Below are 22754 nucleotides of genomic sequence, written 5' to 3'. Positions count from 1 at the left end.
TATTTGGTATCTATTCTACTTGAACTTCCAAATGCTAATCAAATCAAACTAGGAGTACAAGATAAGGTAATTTTTTTAGTTTAACATAAATTACCAGCAACATTTGTCCAATACAATATATACATTAACTTATAGTTTGTTGTTAATCATCATTAAAGTCATCTTTTCCTTGCCCATTTAGGGACATATGTCTACTGTTCTCCTGTTCTGCAATTTTATTTCTCATGTGTAGTAAGAACTTGATATACAGTGTACAATTTTTAACGATATATTAAAATAAACTAGAGGATTATTTTTAGCTTTATACCATGTATATATGTGATATGCCAATTAGATAAGAGTAAGACATATCTGTGTTGGCAAAATTTCATTTCATTTAATCCAGGAGATTTTTAATGTATAAATTAGTTAAAACTATTGTAGCATTGTATTTTGTTTTTAAAAAATCATGTATTAAGGGATGTCCCTGGTGGCCCAGTGGTTAAGACTCCATGCTTCCACTGCAGGGGGCATGGGTTCCATCCCTGGTCGGGGAACTAGGATCCCGTATGCCTCGTGGTGTGACAAAAATAATAATAAAAATAATAATAGATTTTAAAAATAAAAAATTACGCATTAAATGCAAACAATGTTTAATCATATTATTAGTTTTATAATAAAACACCATACTAGGGTATACGTGTGATGTTTTAGTTGATGGGTGGATTTTATATATATTGTATATAATATATATGTGTATAGTTTCCATTAAAACAAAGCAGTCTGCTTAAATGGTAGTAAGTTCAATTTTGCTGAGTTTCTATTTTGCATTTGTGCATCAAAATAAAACATACTTTGTTTTTAAAAGAAGTTTAGCAATATTCTCTAAAAGAAAAGAAACATGCTTAAATACAAACCATAAACTTTCTGTGAATGCTTTTGTTCTTCCTATGAGACATACTTTTTTTTTTTTTTTTTTTTTTTTTTTTTTTTTTTTTTTTTGCGGTACGCGGGCCTCTCACTGCTGTGGCCTCTCCCGTTGCGGAGCACAGGCTCCAGACGCACAGGCTCAGCGGCCATGGCTCACAGGCTGAGCCACTCTGCGGCATGTGGGATCTTCCCGGACCGGGGCACGAACCCGCGTCCCCTGCATCGGCAGGCGGACTCTCAACCACTGCGCCACCAGGGAAGCCCGAGACATACTTTTAAACATTAGCTTTACCATTTTTATTGCCACATTTCTGAAGATAAACACTTATGTTTCATAGAACTCCATAAAAATGATTACCCAAGAAAATAAATTATATAAATTCTTTTAAGTTAAATTTTCTGTGATTTATGCCCAACATCCAGTATTTGGGTTGACAATTAAGTGCCATTTTCAACTCATCAAATTCCCAAATTAAGTTTCCCATATCGCACAGCCAACTTTTTAAAAACATACAATCAGAAATTTTCCTTGTAAAAGGGCAGCTCTATTCACTGGGATGGTTACCTTTAGGATAGGAAACTCAAAGTGTGTTTAACTGAGTAATAAGAATATTTTTGACAATGGGATTTGACATGGGTAACTGTTACATGATTCATCTCCTTCGGTTCTCTGTGTTTTTCAACTAAGTGGGCTGCTCCCTGTGGATCTATACAGTGGAGATAGCAGAGGGTCATAAAAGAGGTATTTTAAGCACTCTGGTTTCATAGTGTATGCTTGATGGACAGAATAAAATGTATTCCTCCAGCTGTTAAAGAATGAGGGCAGGGTAGATAAAAGGAGAGGTGAAGGCAAGGCAGAATTAGATATCAGTAAATGCTGCAAACTCAGTGTACTTGTACCTCTAATCCTCTTCCTTATCTCCAACTTTTAATTCCACCAAAAAAGTCCTTATATTTTCTCCTTACTTCCAATTCATTGTAGCCCAGCCACCAAAAAGACAGGATTCCATATAATAGCATGAATTTACACACACACACACACACACACACACACACACACACACACACACACACAAATACACACACACATACACATACAAACCCAAGCTCAACATTTGGTGCTGTTGAAGAGAATTTAAGCATTTTAAGATGCAAGACTAACTTACATTATCTGAGGTATGGTAAAAAAAAATAATCACAATAAAAATTAAAAGTGCAATGAATAAGAAAAATGAAAAATAAATCCACATGTTATAAACAGGCTATAAACACATTTATAATTGATAAATTGCATTAAAATGGCTGTTTTATGTCTTATTAATTAAAAATAACAAAAGTAAGAAAATATGCTCGATGCAAGGTACTTTAAAAAAAACCAAAACCCAAAAAACAAACATTAATAAAATATTTTTATCTGCATCAAAATAGTCTTTGGAAACCAAAAATAAAAATGTATCGTATGCTTTTTCAGGTTGATCTGTAAAAGTCAGAAAAATACATAATCCCCACCATTTAACTTTCTGGAAACAGAGTCCCAGTATGCACCAAGCATAAAGCAAAAGGCTTCATGTCATACTGAACTAAAGCAGTGAGCTCCCTGTATTGGTACAAAGAATTCCAGTTTAGTTCCTATCAGGAGACATTTTTGTTTCAGCCAAACTGAAACAAATGTCCTGACTTCAGTACAGTGTAGTGTAACTGAAGCTGTGTCCAAAAAGTTGTCTTCGGAGCACAAAGACACCTACAGAAACTCCTGAAGGGAAGGCATGGTTTCTCACAAGGCCAAGATGAATATTATCCAAAGCGAAACTTGAGTCTGTATTTCACTGTGTTGGGACTTCTTCGAGGTGCGGAGAGGGGAACCTTTGGCTTGATGGGATTAGGTGGCTTTTTCTTTTCAGGAACAGTAACTGTGAAAGAAAGTTCTGGCTGCTCTGATTGCTTGAATCTTGGCAGAAAGTGGGTAGAGATGTGCTGAGGTTTAACACGGGGACTGCAGCCCCGTTTAGCTTTCCCTCTCTTGTTCAGAGCCACGTACCACTCCCGTCCCGTTTTTTCAGTTCGGTGTATTGCTGAGGCATAGGTATTATAGCTGTTTTCTTGAAATCGCTCCCTGAACTTGCAGTCATCTGTAAATTTGGCCTAGGGAATAAAAGAAGAAGAGGAAATTCAAGTAGTGATAACATTTTCAGCATGTAATAAAATGAGGTCTTTTACTGTAAAGAAAAAACAAGAATTCCGTTGACCTCTGTCCTCCTACTCCATTCTCTTTTATAAAGACACATTTGCTTCTTTTAGAGTTGCTTTAAAATTACTATTTTCACAGCCTGGAAGGGTGGGATGGGGAGAGTGGGAGGGAGGGAGACGCAAGAGGGAAGACATATGGGAACATATGTATATGTATAGCTGATTCACTTTGTTGTAAAGCAGAAACTAACACACCATTGTAAAGCAATTATACCCCAATAAAGATGTTTAAAAAAAAAAAAAAAAAAAAAAAAAAAAAAAATTACTATTTTCGTTTCTATTTTCCTACTTTATTCATCTTTGTAATGCTGATTTCTGTTTATTATGTACAATCGTGAAATAATATCAATGTATATAAAAGTGATAACGGGAACTCGTATCTTTAAATTCTATTACTCTTTCTAATTACTTTGAAATTTTTAGTTAAAAAGTTAACTTATAAGATTTTTCCCCCTCTTAAGCCATCAAGAAAATAAATAGTACTATATTATTCAGAGGAATGGGGTCATATTATCCTTTGAAACAAGAATACATTTTTCAATCTTATCAGCATGCTTCATGGTGCTGAGAAAGGGGTAGCATATGGCCCTATTAATATTGCATATGTTAGAGTTCTTTAGGAAAGAATGTATCTTCACACAGTGATACAGGAGAGTATATTTGATGGCAGGAAGAAAAAAATTACCTTTGGAGTCACTAGCGATACTTCAGCCAGATCTCTCTCTCTCTCTCCACACACACACACACACACACACACACAAAACTCTGCCCTTGAAATGCTCACAGAACAGTGGATCAAGCAAAGAAGTAGACATCCATCATGATGCAGCTTGATAAATGGAATTATGACAGCGGTATGCAGAGGATACAATGATAGCATAGAGGAAGGGCATCTGAGAGGATGGAGGTAGCAGGGAAGAGGGCAGGAAGTCTTCCTAGAAAAGCTGACTTTTGAGCTGAGTCTTCAAGTCCAACAAGGTGTGAGCAAGGCAGGTGACATGAGAAAGGATTTCAGGGAGCAGAACTGGTGTGTTCACAGGTCAGCAGGACAGCACTGTAAGTAGTTCAGCGTGATTTCCGCTTAGGATGCATGGAGAAAGGAAGAAGAGATGAGGACGACAAAGCAGGCCACAACAAGCTCTGAAAAGGCTGAGTTTGCCGTATTGAGGAAATTGAATGACCGCAGTATAGGGGAAGCAAGTGAGAATGTGTCAGACAGACATGCAATCAAACGCCAATCCTGCCAATTGAGTTCTTAGCTTTAGGCTCTTTATCCACAATCCTTGCAACTGTAGGGCTATTGTGAGAATCAAAATATTTTTCTAAGGAAAGGATCTGGAGCTTTTATCAAATACAAGAGTCCATAGCCCCCAAAGAATTCAAATCCCTAACCTGGACTAGACCAACATGTTTCACAATTTCAGGGAGCACCATTTGTATAAACGTCCTGGGCTTAGAAATACCAAATATCTTGACCCGTATACACTACACACACACACACACACACACACACACACACACACACACACACACACACACACAGATATGATTCTTTCTATATCAAACCGAGAGGTTCTAACATGGAATTAAAAGTCCTTTAATTCCCTTGCTTTTCTAATAATGCCAAATTTTCTTCTGCAATACAGATCCCAACACTGTAATCTAGAAGTCTGAACATTGCAAGGCAGTTTACACGGAACTACTGTTGATGGCCACATGGAATTTTTGACTTGTGCAAGGTACTGACAATATCAGAAGACAACCAGTTTCAGAGTATTTCCAGCAGCACATTTATCTTATGTATGACAGTCTATCCACGTTATTTACATTCGAGTGTAGTTCAATCAATAAAGCTCTTTATTTGGAGGCTATGAAGCTATATATAAGCACTTATCTACTGGGTCTCTTGCAGGCTGTAAACCGCTCTTTTAAAGAACCACTGCCAATGGCTTTCTCTCATCCCATCATAACCTACAAGCCCATGACCAGAACAAGGGTACTACGTTGCCATTCCTTTAGAAGAGCACACATTTACTGTTCCTTTTTTTTTAAATTAAAAAGTCTTTCTTACAAGTCAAACATAGATTTGTCTGCTTAGCTCTTGAAAGGACTTCAATGCTCTCCCATTCAATTAGATAATCCCAAAGTTTTATTTTAAAATAAAAGCTATAACCATCTGGAATATTTTCTGCTACAGAAAAGACCAAGCATTTTAGAAAGGTGTGGGAGATTTCACTAAAAAGGGTAGCAGGTATATTTACCCTGCCTCAGATTTTTTTCTTAAAATTTATTTGAATAACATTTTTAATGTATAATACATTATAGACCTGACTTCTACCCTTGTTTCACACACACAAAAATCATTTTCCTGAAATAAAGATAGCAGTGATTGCTTTATTCAATTTTGACAGTTAGATTTTTTTAAGTGTACTGCATAATTTAACCTTATTTTTTCCTTAATGGTGTCAAAAAAAAATAAAGAAGGAACATGTCTTTTTTTATTGATGTGGCCAACAGACACACATGCGTGTGCATGAACACATACACACACACACACACACACACACACGGTATATTAACCTATAGCAATTCCATCTTACTGTCTTTCATGGGGTGAAAACCTACTGATGCCACCCCCGAAAGTTATTCCATCTGAAAGCTTTCTCTTTTCCCCCTCAAGGTTCATGTTCTAAGTTCTTTCTTAAGAGAAGACTTAAAGAGGATGGCTGTTCAGGCTCTAGATTTTTCGAGGGTCACCTAACTGTCACATGGGGTAGAGATGTTCAGAATTCTGAGGACCCACACTACTTGCTGGCCCTCAGCCATTCCAAACCCCACATTAAAACAGGAGTGAAGGCAGTCAGACTGTTTTGGATTTCTTAATTGACTTCTAATTTAATATTTTGTCTGAAAAATTCTTCCAGCTATGATGGAACAAAGCCATTTGAAACAAAAATAGTGAGTTTTTCATCAGGAGATCTGGTTTCTTCTGGAGGGATGGACTGTTCCCGTCAGTATTCCCGGCCCTGTTCAGACAACACGGCGACATTAAGCAGCTCATCTCTGTCCCTAATGTTACGCGTGAGGCATCTTCACAACAGTCACCAAGCAGGAGAGCCATTTAAATATATTTACCATTTACCATTACACAATTTTAGATAATAAACTTTCCAGGTTACTTTTAATTTTTGAAATCTCTTTTGAATTATAAAAAGTGCTTTAGCAAGATATGTACTTTTAAAACAATAGAACTGGATTATTTCCCTAGAAAATGGGAAGTGGACGTAAAGACTTTATCTACAGTTCAGCTGTGAAGTAGAGAGGTAAATCTAATTTCAAATAAGCTATTGAAATCAGGACCCCCATAACCTCCACTCTACCACCATCAGCCACTACAACAAACGCATTCATTAAAATGTTCGTAAAGAGCCCCTATCTTTGTCTCAAACTCAGTTTTTTTGTGGATTCATTCCACAGATATTTATCGACTGTATATCACATGCCAGACACTGTGCTGGTTGTCACTTTTACAATGAAAAACAATATAGCCATGGTCCTGCCCATGTTCTTTGTTGACTTAAATTATCTATGTTTTTCTCTAAAATTTCTCCTTGATCTTGCAAGTGTAAAAACAAGTTATAGTCAACAAGCCATAATTGCAAAACTAACAAGTTTAAATTGGCTGATTTCTATGTAATTTAAGAGTCTTAACTGAAAAAAAACAGATGAAAATTAAATTAAACTACTTTTGCTTGAATATGCAAATTATTCAGAGGTGGGGCAATATAGTGCTATTAAATAAAACAAGAATTTTTGGCTTAGGAGGATACTTTACCTTGATTCTACTCATCTCCTCACGTGATGAGGGCACACAGTGAATATTTAAAAGAAAGGTCAAATTCAGTTCAAAGAAAGTAAAACTTTGACTGTGATATTCCAGAAAAGACTAATTCTGCTTAATTAAAATCTGAAGGTCAATTAAACCAAACAGAGAATTCTTTCTGAAACAATATTTTTAAAAACTTTCTAAAACCTCTTAACATAGATTTGTTCCTTCATAAACATGCTCTATGATGATTGAGAATATTGTAGCAAATGAGTTGAGGCTATGCCTACAAGTCCCGATTCTCATTACGTGTGACTGAAGAAGTAAATATGCATTGTATGAAAGAGGTATATAAAGAGGATTGAATTTGGACTAACAGCAGTACAAACCCTGGAGTCTGCAGGCTATTTAATCATTTAATCAATTTTACTTCTTTATTTCACTTTGTTTTCTTTGATTTGCCTCTTTCTCTTGAAAAACTTTATGAAGTTAAGAAATAATTAAATATAAGTAACTAAAATGCTATTATAGACTATATAATATTATTAAATAATTAAACTATTATTATAGACTGTAATGAAAACAATTAAAGACCAGATTGTGCTCTAAGCAAAGTTTTCTTGCTGCCTGCATCCCTACACTTCTTGTTCCCCTGCCTCCTTTCAATGCATTTTGGTTCCCACCCCTAGTCCCACCAATGGGACTGCCCAGGTCAGGTCCCCTAAGCCCAGGCTGTTTTGTATGGCTGTGTAGGACGTGCCCAGCACAAAAGCACCCACCTTTGGTGGTGAGTGAAGGCTGAAAGCTAGACCCTGCTCCAACTGCTCCCAAGCAGAGAACCCCAGAACAGGGCAGCATGCATGTACAGGAGCTGCCTCTTTCTCTTTACTTCACAAGCCTCATATGGGTCAGTTGATGCATGACCATCTCCACAGCATGGTCATACTTCCTGCTTGGCACTAGGTATCTGGCCATTCTGTGTCTCAGTTCTTCATGCAACCAAGGGAATACACAAGTTGGATTTAAATCAACCTGAGGTAAGGTAGTGAAGAATGCTAGCCACACGATTTCTCCTCCTCTGAACCTCTTGAATTTGACTTCAAATTACTCAGGGAGCCAGGTCAAAATGCAGATTCCCAAGGCCCTATCTCCAGAGATTGTTTTAGTAAGTCGGAGCTGAGACCCTGGAATCACATCATTAACCAGCATTCTGTGTGATCTTGATGCAGGTGAGGTGAGAACCACAGTTGTAGAAACATGGTATAAGATAGTTTACCGTCTGATGCTCTTAATAGCTCAAAAAAAGCTGGGCTATTGAGGGCTACCATGTGCCAGGTGTTTTACATATATTATTTCATTCTTGATATAATTCCATGACTATTAGGATGCTATTACCTGATTTTCCAGACAGAAGAGTAAAGAAAAGAATTCGTCTAAAGCCCCACATTTATCACGTGCCAGGGTAGGCCTGTGACTTAAATCTCATCTACTGATTCCTAGATTCAAACTCTTTCAGTAACACTGTACAAACCCAAGGCATCTCCTAGGTTTCTATATCGTCCTACCTGCCCTGAAGTTGCTCCATATTAAAATACTGATGAAAAACAAGTGCCATTTCCCCAACCATCTAAGACGTAGAACACCATCTCTCACTTTAGGCTGAAATGGATCTCTGAAATTACAAGTCGATTCATCACAGGCAGATTTCCTCAATAAAATGAGCCCTCTAACCAGATTTACGTAGTGTGAAATTAAGAGAAAACTGACATTTACTGCAAAGGTAGAAAACTGAACCCATTTTTTAACCTGAATTACCAGCTATTCAGTTTTACTGTGTAAATTGAAAGCTCTTAGAGGGCAAGGCGAGTTTCTATTCAATGCCATTATATAGCTCAGGGTCTTGACTGCAAGAGTGGAGTGCTTAATAACTTATTTTTTTAATGATGATGATAACCATTACTCAAGATTCTGTTTCCCCTTTCAATAAACATGCCCAGCTTTACGGGCTGCGGACTCATCCTCACTCTGCCCCCAGCTCAGGAAGTCTAGTCCAGACTCTCATCCCGGGCAAGCCAGCTGGTGCCCTCTGAAACCAGGAAAGGAGGCTGTTCTAGTCCTTGCTTAGGGCTGATCAAGCACACATTCCATGCCTATTTCGTAAACTCTGCAATTAGCTTTCCTTCCAAACATGATTCCCTAAAACCCTGAGAAACAAAAATAATTCCACTACGTGCTTCTTTCTGTATCTTTAAAATGAGCTAAAATGTTTTTCCCCAACAGGCAATAAGTGAACATGCATACTTAATGAAAAGACTGAAGAATTCATGATAACCACCTTTTTCAAGATTGAGATTTTTTAAGGGGAAAACCACAATGTACAAGAAGGATCTTAAAAAATTATGAGATTATGACCATTGGAAATCCTTGCCTCTTTAAGATCTTGAACCTGGGAATTTTGCTTTCAAATTAGGTTCCTTGGAAAAAAGGAAAACCCAGGAGAAAAGGGGCTACTGTATGCAAGACGAGTTTGGACCTAAAGAAAAAAGGGGCCAATAATAAATGGGATTTGTGGCTGGTCTAAATATCTGAGGGGGTCACAGCTGCCTGACCCCAAAATCAGAAAGTATTCTGAGAGGAGATAGAGGATCATCAAACAGCTGCCTGAGAGCAAATTCAGGAAGATCTGTTCTAACACTAAATGCTGAATACTTTCCAGGAACTATTCTAAGTGTTTTATACATATTATCTCATTTAAAATGCTCAACTATCACCATGTATTTTTACTTTAATTTTCTTCCACTTATAGCTGATAAAACCAAGGAATAGAAAGATTAAGTAAAATGACACAGTGTATCTCAAGTAGAATGACACACTTGAACTGTGCTCTTCACCACCACACTCAAGACCTTCTACACTTACATCTGGACCCACCTCAGATAAATCCAGAAAGGCTGCCTATGCAACTTTGGATAAAGACAATAAACCTGAGGAGAGAGCACGAACAGACAGGCAGGCAGAGGTAGAGACCAAAAGAGAAGGGTGCTCAGCCCCACAAAGCACCTCAGTCTGGGAATAAGTTGAGAAAGAGGATACAGGCCACAGTGAAGGCTCTGACTAACCCTCATGGCTCTTGGGGAAGCAATTACCTGCTCTTAGTCTCAGTGATTCCCAAGGCATCTTGAGAAGAAGACCAGACACCTTCATCCTTGTAAAGAATGCTGAAAAAACCCTGCACACTAGGAATTTAAATGCATTGTCTACTTAGGGTCTATCAGTCAAGGTCTTAAGGAGAGCTGCATGGAGATTACTATGGGTATACAGGTTGACTTAGTGCGTGAGCAGAGCACACCGAGATGGCTGAAGTTCAATGAAAACTTCTCTTACCAAATTAACAAACTTAGCACACAAAGGAAATCAGCATATATGTTGCCTAAGTTTAAACTTTCTGGCCTGATAATAGTGTTTACCATCTTCCTGTCCACTGACAATGAAGCATTTTCTAAATGAAGAGTTTCTGTGAACAAAACAGATCTCTTTTCTGTTCTGAAAGTACATCCTAAAAGGGGTTCCCTATGCAACTCATCTTCACACTGAATAACCAACATTTATGAAATGTTGTGACAAGTTTTGTGGTGCACACATCCCCTCCTTTCTAGACTTTAAAATCAAGTAGGAGACACAGAAGTAGATGGGGAAAAAAGATCCTCCAAAAGGGTTTGGAATGAGAGAGAGTGAGAGAGAGAGAGAGAAGCAACCAAAAATATTCTAAGGATGAACCACAGTATTCATTCTTTAAAACGTAATACAAAAATATTATTAAAACAGGCAATTAATAATTCCTATAAAATAATAGCTGAAAACAGTGTAAATAGTTCCAAATGAAACAAAATACCTTCTTTCAAGCTAACTTTTCCCTACCAAGTATTATAGCATTTAAAAGGAGAGAGAATTTTTGAATTATGTAATTCTGGTTCAATCAATTGTTACCTGTGGTAACTTAGGAAAATATTTAACATCTCTGAGACTATTTCCTCACCTAACTATGTAATGAGATAATGTGAATGAAAGAGATTTTAAAGAAATACGCAAATCTTTTACCTCTGCCAAGTAGCTAATTTTTAATAGTCTGATTGTTACTATAAAAACGAAGTTGAAAATCTCCTATTCTCCATGAGTATTTCTCAATACGCTATAGGTTTACTTTCCCCAGAATTATATGAATACTTTAGATTCATAGTTCACATTTACTTTGTAAATAAAACCCTAAAGTTACTCTTTATTTATTTAAATTTTTTTCCAGTTTTATTGAGATATAATTGACATACGACATTGTTTAAGTTTAAGATGCACAACGTGGTTTTATATACGTATATTTTTGAAATGATTATAAAGGTATTCTTTAAATGCCTCTGCACAATTATTAATTTAAAGCAACTCACTAATCCTAAGCAACATTTAATCCTAAAAGTATAAGGGGTTTTAGCATTTTTAGTGGTGATGAAATTTTGTAAAAACCAAAACTAAATCAAATAATTATATTTAAAGCTAGCTATAAGAACAATCTTTCAACATGTTAAACTAGAAACTGAAAAGGGGAAAGAAACCATCTGGCATAAAACTAATAATGGTTAGAATTAATACTGTTTCAAAATTCAACTTCCTTAAAAATAAATCACTTTATAATTTAATTAGGTTTCCATCTAGAGAAAAAGTGCTAATAAATGCTAAGAGAAAGTGGGCTTGGACAAATGGTTTAGAAAGAATCCACATAATCGTAGGGCTTAATTTTTTGTCTACAATTCAGCTCAAAGTCATCAGAATGACTTTTATATCAAAGGGCTTCAGTGAGTGACAAGAGCAAGGCTTGCTTTGTACTGTTTAAAAGTCATTATTCCATGAAATAACTTTAGCCTGCCAAGATGAGAAAGAATAACAGATGCTGTTTTTGCATTATCTGCATTATTTCGGCCAGCCATCCTTAGACATTTGGGTCAAGTTTCTGGAAATTTGTTACTTGCATTTGACAGAGGAATCATGTAACCTAACCTTTCAGTTTGACCTTTCTAATTGGCATCCATTTGTAGTACTTCACTTTCTGTTGCAATTATCCTTAAGCTGCCCCAAAGTAGTCTATTTTTTTGCATGTACTAAAGCATGGATCAGAATATTTAAAAAATTAAGATTTTCACCCAAAACAAGCAAACCAATAAAAGAGAATTTCTTTTTAGGCATTACATATTATTATGATGCTTAGATTTTGAAGGTGTTTCAATCTTTTACCACCTTAAAGTAGATCGAGGAAAAGTTATTCAGTGTAGATGCATTTGATCATTGTTTTATATTTTGTATGTGGATTTTTAAAAATCAAATATTTTTTAAAAAATAAAATGGTATGTCCTACTTTTCCACAGCAATGAAGAACGTTTTCCCTTAAGATATGTAATAAATCAAAGAGCAATTATTTTATGAACACTGTATTGTGGTTTACTAGAATATAGTAACCAGCTCAGAAGATGAAATAAGTAAATCTGGTTATAATGCTTGTAATGCATGCTCAGAGAGGTTACCAAAGATTTCCCATCTATCTTAATAAACTGAGATTTTAGTAGTTTATTATATTTAGACTATATTTAAATTATCATTCAATAATAGGTAATATTTATTAAGTAGTAACATTGTTCTAACAAGCTTTATATACATTATCTCATTTAATCCTCAAATAGCTGTAGAAATAGCTTGAATTCTACTGTCTCCTCCAAGAGATATTAACAAACCACATTTAGATGCTAGAGAAAGGAAAATTGAAAGTCTTAAACATTAAACCAAGTGAAATTCTCATTCAATTTTTTAAAGGTCTGTAAAGAAGAAATCATAATTAGCAAGTTCCAATTGATTGCACTCAGTTAAAACTTCCTATGTACTTTGAAAACTGGAAAAGTGATATTTCTCCAATTTGTTTAATAAGAATTAAAGTGAATAAGGATTAAAGGAGTAGCTTTAAAGAAGCATTGCTTTTTAAAATAACTTAATATGACAAAACTCAGTACACTATAAAAAAAGCATAAATCACTTTTAAGGGCTGTGCATACTACTAATATTAATAAACAGAACCTGTGAGCGGGAAAACTAAGCTACATATATTTTATTATCTTTAAAACATTTTAATGCTTCCCAAGTAATGAACATTTTCAGAACAAAGCATAGAAATCTATAATTTGTGAATTGATTACAAACTGTGTTAAGTGGGCTGAAGAAATGTTTAAGAGTGCAAAAGTAGTCTTCATAGTTTTAAGAAGTGTTTTTGATGCAATAAAAAAACAAGATGAAAATTTCTCAAATGAGTCAAATTAAATTTCTCTATTAAAGGTCAAAGTCTTCTCACTATTGGTTTCTTCCCTCCATACTTATTAATATGAATATATGTTACATTACTTAGACTCCATTTTTGACATCATGAGTAGCTTTTAAAATTAAGAACATGATCTACTGAACACACACACACAATCACCATAAACATGTAAATTAAAAACATAGTATTTCCATAATATTTCTCCTCACTTGGACCACTTTTAAGAAATAAATAATGGCAATCACTTAGAAAATGCTCTTTTCAAATACACTTACCCTTAAAACTTTTTGTGGATTCTATATTATCTTCTCAAGTAAATAAAATATTTAAACGATTACTTACAAAAACACATACATTTCTCTTGTTTTAATGTACATATAATTTTACAAAAACAAAAAAACATTAAGTTCTCTGGACAAATTGTCCTATCAATTTGGAAAATCACTTCATTCCACTTTACAAATGTAAAATCTCTATAACACCTTTAACAAATATGAAGTGGTTCTACTTACACTTGCATGGAGTTTTCCTTTTTTTGACATCGCTAAAAATTTGTTGCTGAAAACTCCTCGTATTCCTACAATCCCCTGAGACACAGCAAATATTTCCAAAATACCTAGGATGACAGAAATCCCAAAATAAAACACAGACTCTTCTATATACCATTGTGAAGAATTCAATTTCTACGTAGATTGTCTCCATTCTTTATCACTGTGATTTTTTAAAAAGTATTTAACATCTTTATTTTTTGCGACATTTATTATGTAAAAGGAATAAAAAGGTCTAGCACTCAAGTATTCATTTAAAATGATAAATTTCAAGGTTCAAAAATTTGTGCTTCATTAGTAATTCTTTTTCTCCTTACAAATGATAAGTCACTTTTAGTAATCAATGTTTGACAGTAGAATCTTTTCAAGTTCTAAAGGAATGGCAAAGACTTTTTAAAATGTTTTACAAAACAGTTCTCATGCATTGTTTTTCTGTCAGAGATAATACAGTACTTTTAATATTAAAGCACAGAAGATGGTACTCAAGATTAGTATAAATCATTGGAAGCCTTGAAAATAATACTTATTTACATAAAAGAAATCCCTCTTCTCAAATGATCATAATACAAATCGATAAATCAATATATATCACACTCTATCATTTAGTGAGTTGCTCATTTAAAGAGTATATATAAGATACTGAAAGCAATATAAGTAATCTGAGACTATTGGCTCAGTGAAGTGTTTGATGGATTATGGTTTGAGACATCTTGCATTTTGAGTGACTTTTCTGGAAAAAATTTAATGAGGTATTTATTACGTTATTGCTTCTATTTGGCATTTAGTAGTCAGAATTATCAAGTCGATGTCCCTCTGTCTCCTTTAATAATTTGAAAGTCCACATCCACTGGGTCAAGAGAGTCACATACCACAGTTTAGAGTATTTTAAGAAGATGAAACTCATAGTTTGTATATAATTGGGATTCCTGCCTGTTTACCATAAACTTGTATGTAATGTTATATGAACAGAAGAAAAGCATAGAGCTTTTTGTTAATTGCCTACAACAAAATGCAAAAAAAAAAAAAAAAAAAAAGGACAAAATAATATGGTTCACTAAAGCTAAAAAAGGACTTGTCCTGGAAGAAAGGAAGGAAGCAAGCAAGATGGGAGGGAGGAGGGAAAAAACATCTCAACATTTCAATCTGTAATATTTTGAGTACATATTCTAATTAGAATATGTCAGTAGGACTATGAATGACAAATAGAGAAAATCACCAGATTTTCATAAAATAGCAGTCTCCCCCTGCAGTATATGAAGTACATATAAAATTGTTCAACTTACCAAATGCAGTGTATTGTGGATACACATATATATAATACATGTAAACACATATATGAATATCATTATAGAGCACTTACGTTGAATAATGCAACCTAGTACCTATAATTGTAGCAAACACTGTCGCTTATTTATTTAACCTGATTTCTTAAAAATATTTGATCAGAAAGTTCGTGAAGGAACTATTGATCTTGTGATAAGCATTCTTAGCCTAGAGTAAATAAAACACATCTCAAGAAAACTGCAGCCACTTTATTAGTGGATATTTCTTTAAAACAAACCAAAAAAAATCTAAAAACTTGGAAAGGAACTACTTCTGCTTCTAGGAAGAAACTCCTAAAAAAAAACTGTCTCAAAAATTTCTTTCCTTCAAAATGTTTTCAAAATGCTATTTACAATAGATTTTGCTATGCAAATTATTTGATTGTGATGCATACCCGAAAAAGATTTAAAAGCATTATCATTTTATGAAATAGTAACAAAGCACACAGAATCCTTTGTAAAGACAAATTTACTACACAATGTAGTGCTGTAATAATATTATTAATAAAACATGAATAGAACATCTGATACAAAGTTATATTTCTATCAAAATTACAGAATGATATTGAAAAACAGCATTAATGATTTTGGATATTTCAGAGATGGGGGATGTGATTGTGAATACTGTGTAAATGTCTGTTAAAAAATGAGACAGGGAGAACATGAGAAATCATCTATGTGTAGAATGACAGCCACAAAAGAGACAATGTGGAGTTGGTAGAAAAGGAGACTTGACCATATGTTTCCCCCAATTTACTCCTGGTACTGCTTTGTTAAAGGTTTTTTATACCATTGTCTGGAAAATTACCTGGTTTTGTAAATGCAAATCTATTGTGTATTAGTGGGAAAAAAATACATGGTAGCATAAAAGATAAAATTCTTATTAAGCATATATGTTTGCAGGCTATTATTTAAGAGGTCAAGACAAAAGGACTCTGTACATACTTCTTTAATGGGAGCACTGCTTTGCTTATGTAAACTATTGGTTTCTGACAACATATTCTATTTTTAAGAAAGACCCATTTTGACTCAACTTGTTTCCCAATACACTGTACATTCTGCATGTATGTGTTATATAAATTTGCATTGCAATAAATTTTAAATATGGGGAAGATGAAATAATATATGTGAAAGTGTTATTTTATTACATACTACATGGTTTCTTTTCTTGTAAGTTCCAGTATAAAAATGATATAATGCCTGAGAATGAAAAGATTTTATAATATTAAGAAAATTATATTTAATTGAAAGCTTAAAAACATACTTTTACATACATCATTCTATTTAAAATTATGAAGAATGCAGGAAAGAAAAAAGATGAGATTAGATAAAATAATTGTTTTTTTCAAATAGGCAACTTTGGTATGATGTTCTAAATAATGTAATTATGGTGTAATATTAGGAACCTTGTTAAGATCATAGTTTCCAAAGTAATTTCAACAGCAATTTCATGATGTCTTTTTTCCTAGAATACAGGAGCAGATTCTACAAGCTCCACAATTTAACCTCCTGCCCCCACTCCCCAAAAAGATCACAGGCTTATTGATTTTTCATGCCAAATCTCAGTAACTCATTAAAGAATTCTAAGTATTTTAAACCCATGTGCATTAAATCACACGTATATAAATTCCAGAAAATATTTCTCTAAAACTGATTTATTTTTTCAATTTCAGTAATTTCCTCAGTAATAATAAATTTGATGGGAATTTACAATTCACGTGGAAGCCCAGATGGTATCCCTAAGCAAAACTGTGGAAGGCCAACTATGTCTCACAGATCATAGATAGTCAATGAATGTTTGCTAAATTGGATTGTTTCTTTGACCTTCTCACTACCTCTCTTCCTTTTCAGGACACCCCATGTGTACACATGTATGGACACATGTCTTAGTACTCTCCTGCTATTTTGGCCCTCTACTGCTGGGGGAGTGGGGCAGGGAGAGAGTTAAAGTGCAAGTGACAATGTGTTATCTTTCCTAGGGTGTTCACATTTAAGAGGATCAAAAGAAAAAAACAGTGCTTAACTGAAGGAGTTATTCTCTCTTGGCGGAATTTTGTGATTGACATCTAGGTTGAAGGATGCAAGAACTCAGTGTCTCTCAGATTATACACTGTTTAATCCACTTACTTACAAGCATAAGTATGCGTTACAAAGTAAAATTATTCTGGATATAGATTTTCTTACTTAGTCCCCTCTAGAGTTTTTAATACATTAGGACTCTATCAATGATGGTTGATACAATTATGTAGAATTCTCCTTTTTCTCTCTTTTCTCAGTGAATGAGAAAGAAATACAGATATTCCATGTATTCAGAAGCTATCAACAGCCCATCTGAAAAATCCTCAAAGAAAAATCTTTTTTTTTTTTAGATGTTGGGGGTAGGAATTTATTAATTAATTAATTTATTTTTGCTGTGTCAGGTCTTCGTTTCTATGCGAGGGCTTTCTCTAGTTGTAGCAAGCGGGGGCCACTCTTCATCACGGTGCGCGGACCTCTCACTATCGCGGCCTCTCTTGTTGCGGAGCACAAACTCCAGACGCGCAGGCTCAGTAGTTGTGGCTCACAGGCCTAGTTGCTCCGCGGCATGTGGGATCCTCCCAGACCAGGGCTCGAACCCGTGTCCTCTGCATTAGCAGGCAGATTCTCAACCACTGCGCCACCAGGGAAGCCCCAAGAAAAACCATTTAAAACTGAAGTTTCTCTACTTGTGCTCACACAGCAACAAATATGCCATGCCTTTATCAAATCTGAGTCTTGAAATATCCAGTTTAGTAGTCTTCATTGATTAAGTTAGCAACATAGAAATTTCCTACTTGAGTTTTTCCATACAGAAGATAGAGGTTCTGGTTTATTTAGGCTTTGGGGACTATACAAAGGTTGACTGTACATTAACATCAAAATTGATAGTGAATTCAGATTTTTTTAAGTTAGTAAAACTGAGGGTTTGGTTTAGCCAAAATACATAATTGGAATTTCTATATTTTATGTGAACAGTTTGGCTTTGTGTAGCTATAGCCTTAAGCTTTCACTCCCTAAATTGACAATTACTTGATTGCCTATTCTTCAATGGCCCAAGATAAGCCAATAGAAGCATTGTTTTAGAACTAAATTTGAAAGCATAGAAATTAACACAAAGTCTTTGTTTCTATTCAGTAGTGGGATTTTATCACCTATCTTGTCTTGCCCATCTTTCTTCACCCTTCCCTAGTATTTCCTTATAATAAGAGTTTATGTGCAATGAGCTTGATTCTTTTACCTGTCTTCAAAACCTGAGATAACTACTGTATAAGAGAAGCTAGGAATATATTAAGTGGTATTCCTTAACTAAACAAATCATGTTTCAAATCTATGGTCAGTGTACTTCTGATAGCCAAACTAGAAAATATTCACAGTTTGCAAAAATTTTAATGTCAAAAGATAGTTGTGAAACATATATTCCAACATATATTTATTTCTTCTGACAAATATTACAGAAAATTATTGAGTTTAAAAGAACCTGTTAGAATGTTTGGCACGGCAAAGTTTTGACTCTTTACAGAAGTAGCAAGCTGTGACAAAATAATGTAAGTTTTCTATCACTGCTAACTCACAGACCGTAGAATTAGATGATGAGGTAAAACTGATGTATTCTCCATGATCCTCATGGTCCGAGCTCGCTCAGTTTCTCTTGAGAGACTTGGACAAATGGTTCCTCATCTACTCTAACCAACATTCCATAAACAACTCCTGAGTTTACATTATGAATCAGGAAACCATCAAGTGCTATCTACAAAGAGGTATATGACCAACTGCAATTAGCAGGTCCTGTTTCTCTTTCACAGCTACTTAAAGACAGAGATTCATTTTAAACTTCCAAATTACTTGCTATCCTTCTAAACATGACGTATTTCATAAATTCTTCATGGATCTATGGTAGCGGAATCTTATGATATATTGTTGAACATTCCAGACATCACAAAGCTGAAAATCACCATGATTTAAACACTTAAATTATACTTTCCTCTGTGAGAAAAACCTATGGAAGGCAAAGGAAAAAAAAAAATCCCAACTAACCCAAAAGTAATCGAAATAACAAGCTTGGTGAGCTAGGTATCCTATGTTGGGTACATGAATAAATGGATGAATGAATAAGTGAATGATTGCAAGCCAAGTGAAAGACACAGACTAAACTCTGAAAGGCTGTTATAAACTGAAATGAATTAGGAAAGTGTTCGTTAAATTAAGAAAGTTTTATTTAGGCACTTCAGTTTTGTTTAAGAAACAAAGCAGTGTTTTGTGTCTGTTCTTTGTTAGATATCTTTCAAAGTGGATGTTAAAATAAAATGTACCTTGGAAATAAATACTGGCCAATGTCTTCTTTAGCTGAATGTGTTCTTTGTTGATCTGTTCTCATTTTCCTTTCTATCCTTTTCTACAATTTCCCCTCCACAAGGCCTAAGCTGCAAAAATCTTTGTCTCTTATGGTTTCTTCCAAGAGAAGAGGGTGAATATCTTGGGAATAAGTCTGGTTTTCAGAGATCCCTAGCACACCGAAACCCACCTCCCACACATCCTTTTACCCCATGGGGTCCAATCTGCCCTCCTTGCAGGCTAACTTTGGATGTTCCCTTGGGAACACAGAAGTTATCCTCTGTTGAGGCTGATTTTTTGGATAAACTGCAAGAAGAACAGAATAGAAACAGTGTTCATGTAAGTGAAAGGGGAAAATACTACTAGAAGTGGGGAATAGAGCTCTGATGGCTGGTGGAGGAAAAGAGTTTGGTGGGACAAAATGAGGACAAATGGAAATACTGAACTAGACACAACTCTTGCTTACCCTTAAATCTCAGGAAATTCCCCTTCGCCCTAACTGACCTTGCCTTTTATCACCGAAGATGGTCAGTTGCTTAGTGAGTGTAATGAACCTTAAAACATAAAAGCAGACACCTCTAAGGAGTGTGTGGGAGGGCCTGAGACTCGCTGGGGCAGACAGGTAAGGTCCCTCTCGTGTTTGCTGCTCCAGGCCACCTCGCCACGTGCAACACAGACAGCTGGAGCGGCAGAGCCCGAAAGACCAGTCAGGGGCAGGAGGCTGGCGTGGACCCGCTCCCCTTCCGGCGCGAACCGCCAGCTCTTCCACTTCCAGCCTCCTGAAACCCCCGGAGGAAGCTTGCCGGCCAGTCATCCCACAGACGTGCACAACTCCAACACTTGCCAGATGCCAGCCCCTCTGTGGAGCCCGCGCTCCTCCGGAGCTTGGGTAAGAAGAAACCCATCGGGTAGTTGGTTTGAGACGGAGAAAGTTAAGTACACCTGGGAGCCACCAGGCTGACACTCCGGAGCCGGTGACCGTGTGCGCATCGGTATCTCCTGGCCATGTTTCCGCTCTCCCTGGGTCCCTCTAAGGCCCGGGCTGTGCTTCTATCTGTTGGACTAACCCCGGCTGGAAGACCATCTGGCCCTACGGAGAAAAAGGCCCGCAGAGATCTCCCCAGTCCCGCATACAACCGCAAATCATCTCTCCCCTCTGCTGCCTAGAGGGGCAGTGAGAGGAATCAGAGGAATGGCAGTGATGGTCTGAAAACTCAGACGGGGTGGAAGGAAGGAGAAGATGAGAAAGGAGGGAAAGAGAGAGAGCTAAACTCCGAAAGAAAATTTAAAACTTGGCTTAAAAAAAAAAAACCTACAAAATTTTCACCTGTACCAAATTGAATCGCCTCTGAATTTCTTCTAAAATAAAGAACTTTCCCCTAATTGTCCTTGGGGAGGGACCAAAGGCAGGCCACTCTTCCTCACAAGGTCTGGTCATGGTTTCAAGATACTAAAAGGTGCTAAACCCAACTCCGCAATTATTAATTCTAATGTCCATCACGTCTCCCTCTCTAAACGTGTCCAGTTTTCTAGATCACTGTCTTCTTCCAAACAGGGAATGTCTGGTCTCCCGTATAATATACATATATATTCTATATGTATATAATGTGTAAATATGTACGTATCTACAATAGACATATCCGTATACACATATGTATATATACATTATATATAATATTAATTTGGCGTTGTGGTAGCCGTTGTGAGGGGCAGTATGTGAGATTTGATTATTCTAAATAAAACTGTTCAGTTATGGGCAGGGAAAAGGGGTGCGCTTTGATGCCCAGTGAAAAATGCGAGTCTGGTAAACAGAAGCTAAACGAGGAGAAAGGAGATTTTTGTTTTTTCTCCAGGCACTGGCTGGAGCTCCTCTTTGGGACCAGGGCAAACTGGAAACAAGGTGCCTGTCTGCGCCAGCCTCCGGGTAGCCTATACCTCAGTAATCGCCATTCCTCGTACCCACGAGAGGGGAAAGTGTGTGCCCGCCACGTAGACGCATCTCCACCCAACCCGCCCGGCTGTTTCGAGGGCCGGCTGGATCCCAGTGGCCGGGGCTCCGGAAGGTGGGCTTGCAGACCAGGGAATCACCAGCTGTCCCCTCCCGAGACTCCCGCCGCCCGCTTAGGACAGGGTTTGTAGGAGAGCAGGCAACTTACTTAACATATTGGCTTCGTGGGAGCCATTGACTTTGCCATCCGGGTAGATCTGCAGATGGAAACCGATGCCCACTCTGCAGTAGAGGCTGCCGGTCCGGCGCCCCGAGGGGGTCCACTGGAAACTGCTCTGCTCCAAGCCATTTCCTTGACTGCCCAGAGGAGCCCCGGGGGAGGAGGAGACAGAGGAAGAAGAGGAAGACTTCGTGCTACTGCTGCTCCGGCTGCTGCTGGCTCCTCCGGGGTTCCTACCGGTGGCAGCCTGTCCGGGTTGCCCTTTGGGTGCGAGGCGCTCCTCCCCTTGAGCCCAGGCGCTGAGGATCAGGTGACTGAGGAAGAGCAGGAGGAGGAAGGACAAGCTCATTCTTCCAGCCGCGGGGGTCCTAAGTGCATTTTGCAGGGCTGGTTCTGGGCTCTGTAGCCCGCGCGCGGCTGTGTGCCTCTGGCGCTGCCCCCCTCGCCGCACCGGGTGGACATAGCCTCGGGGAAGAGAGAGGGAGAGGGGGAGAGAGAGAGAGGCCACCCGAACGGATCTCGGCGCTGGCACTGGGATATTTATAACGCCAGTGATCTCACTGCTCGGTGCACGCCTGCGAGGCTTCCCCTCACCCGCCGCTTTGTGTACTCTCCGGCCGGTGCGGGGAGGGAGCCTCGCCGTCCCGGGGGCGGGGGTGTGGAGGAGGGAGGAGACGGGAGAGGGTGAGTGGGAGGAGAAGCCAGGCGGAGAGAAGCTGCGCCCCGACGCTGGGCGCGCGCACACCGAGGCCACGCACCCCAGCACTTCTCACGCGCCACACGGCCACCCTCCACTCGAGCCAACGCTGCGCGGAACTCAGCTCCCCGCGAGCCCTGGAGTCCTCCTGGGGCAGTCACGGGAATGGGAGGGTGAAACGTGGGAGTGAGTTCTCGTCTCTCGCACCTCTGCCGCAGGCTTGCGTCCCAGCAATGCGCTCTCGCCTACCCAGGACACAGTTTCCAGGTTCCCTTCCCTTTGCCCAGCAGACCCGACTGTTACAACCCCTGCCCCAGGGATCTCTCGGGAACTGCGTC

The 22754-nt window shown here is 37.5% G+C and overlaps 1 protein-coding gene across 1 annotated transcript; it reads right to left on the bottom strand.

Moving 5' to 3' along the window:
- Positions 1-2029: 2029 nt before the first annotated feature.
- Positions 2030-22321, bottom strand: FGF5 (fibroblast growth factor 5). Its single transcript, XM_032632811.1, has 3 exons — positions 21708-22321; positions 13844-13947; positions 2030-3051 (listed from the first exon to the last, which is right to left on the bottom strand). The coding sequence occupies exons 1-3, from the start codon at positions 22066-22068 to the stop codon at positions 2704-2706; spliced, it is 813 nt and encodes a 270-aa protein (XP_032488702.1). The 5' UTR covers positions 22069-22321; the 3' UTR covers positions 2030-2703.
- Between the last annotated feature and the right edge of the window lie 433 nt (positions 22322-22754).

Source organism: Phocoena sinus, chromosome 5 (genome assembly GCF_008692025.1).
Source record: "Phocoena sinus isolate mPhoSin1 chromosome 5, mPhoSin1.pri, whole genome shotgun sequence".
Classification (NCBI taxonomy): domain Eukaryota; kingdom Metazoa; phylum Chordata; class Mammalia; order Artiodactyla; family Phocoenidae; genus Phocoena; species Phocoena sinus.
The sequence above is the reverse complement of the archived record's forward strand: the minus strand, read 5'-3'. Positions and strand labels throughout refer to the sequence as shown.

Excerpts from the sequence above, each read along its gene's own strand:
- FGF5 (XM_032632811.1), bottom strand. The coding sequence starts at position 22,068 with ATGAGCTTGTCCTTCCTCCTCCTGCTCTTCCTCAGTCACCTGATCCTC. Across the intron at positions 13,948-21,707 it reads CCACGAAGCCAATATGTTAA|GTATTTTGGAAATATTTGCT; the intron begins GTAAGTTGCCTG and ends CTGTCATCCTAG. Across the intron at positions 3,052-13,843 it reads AAGGAAAACTCCATGCAAGT|GCCAAATTTACAGATGACTG; the intron begins GTAAGTAGAACC and ends TTTATTCCCTAG.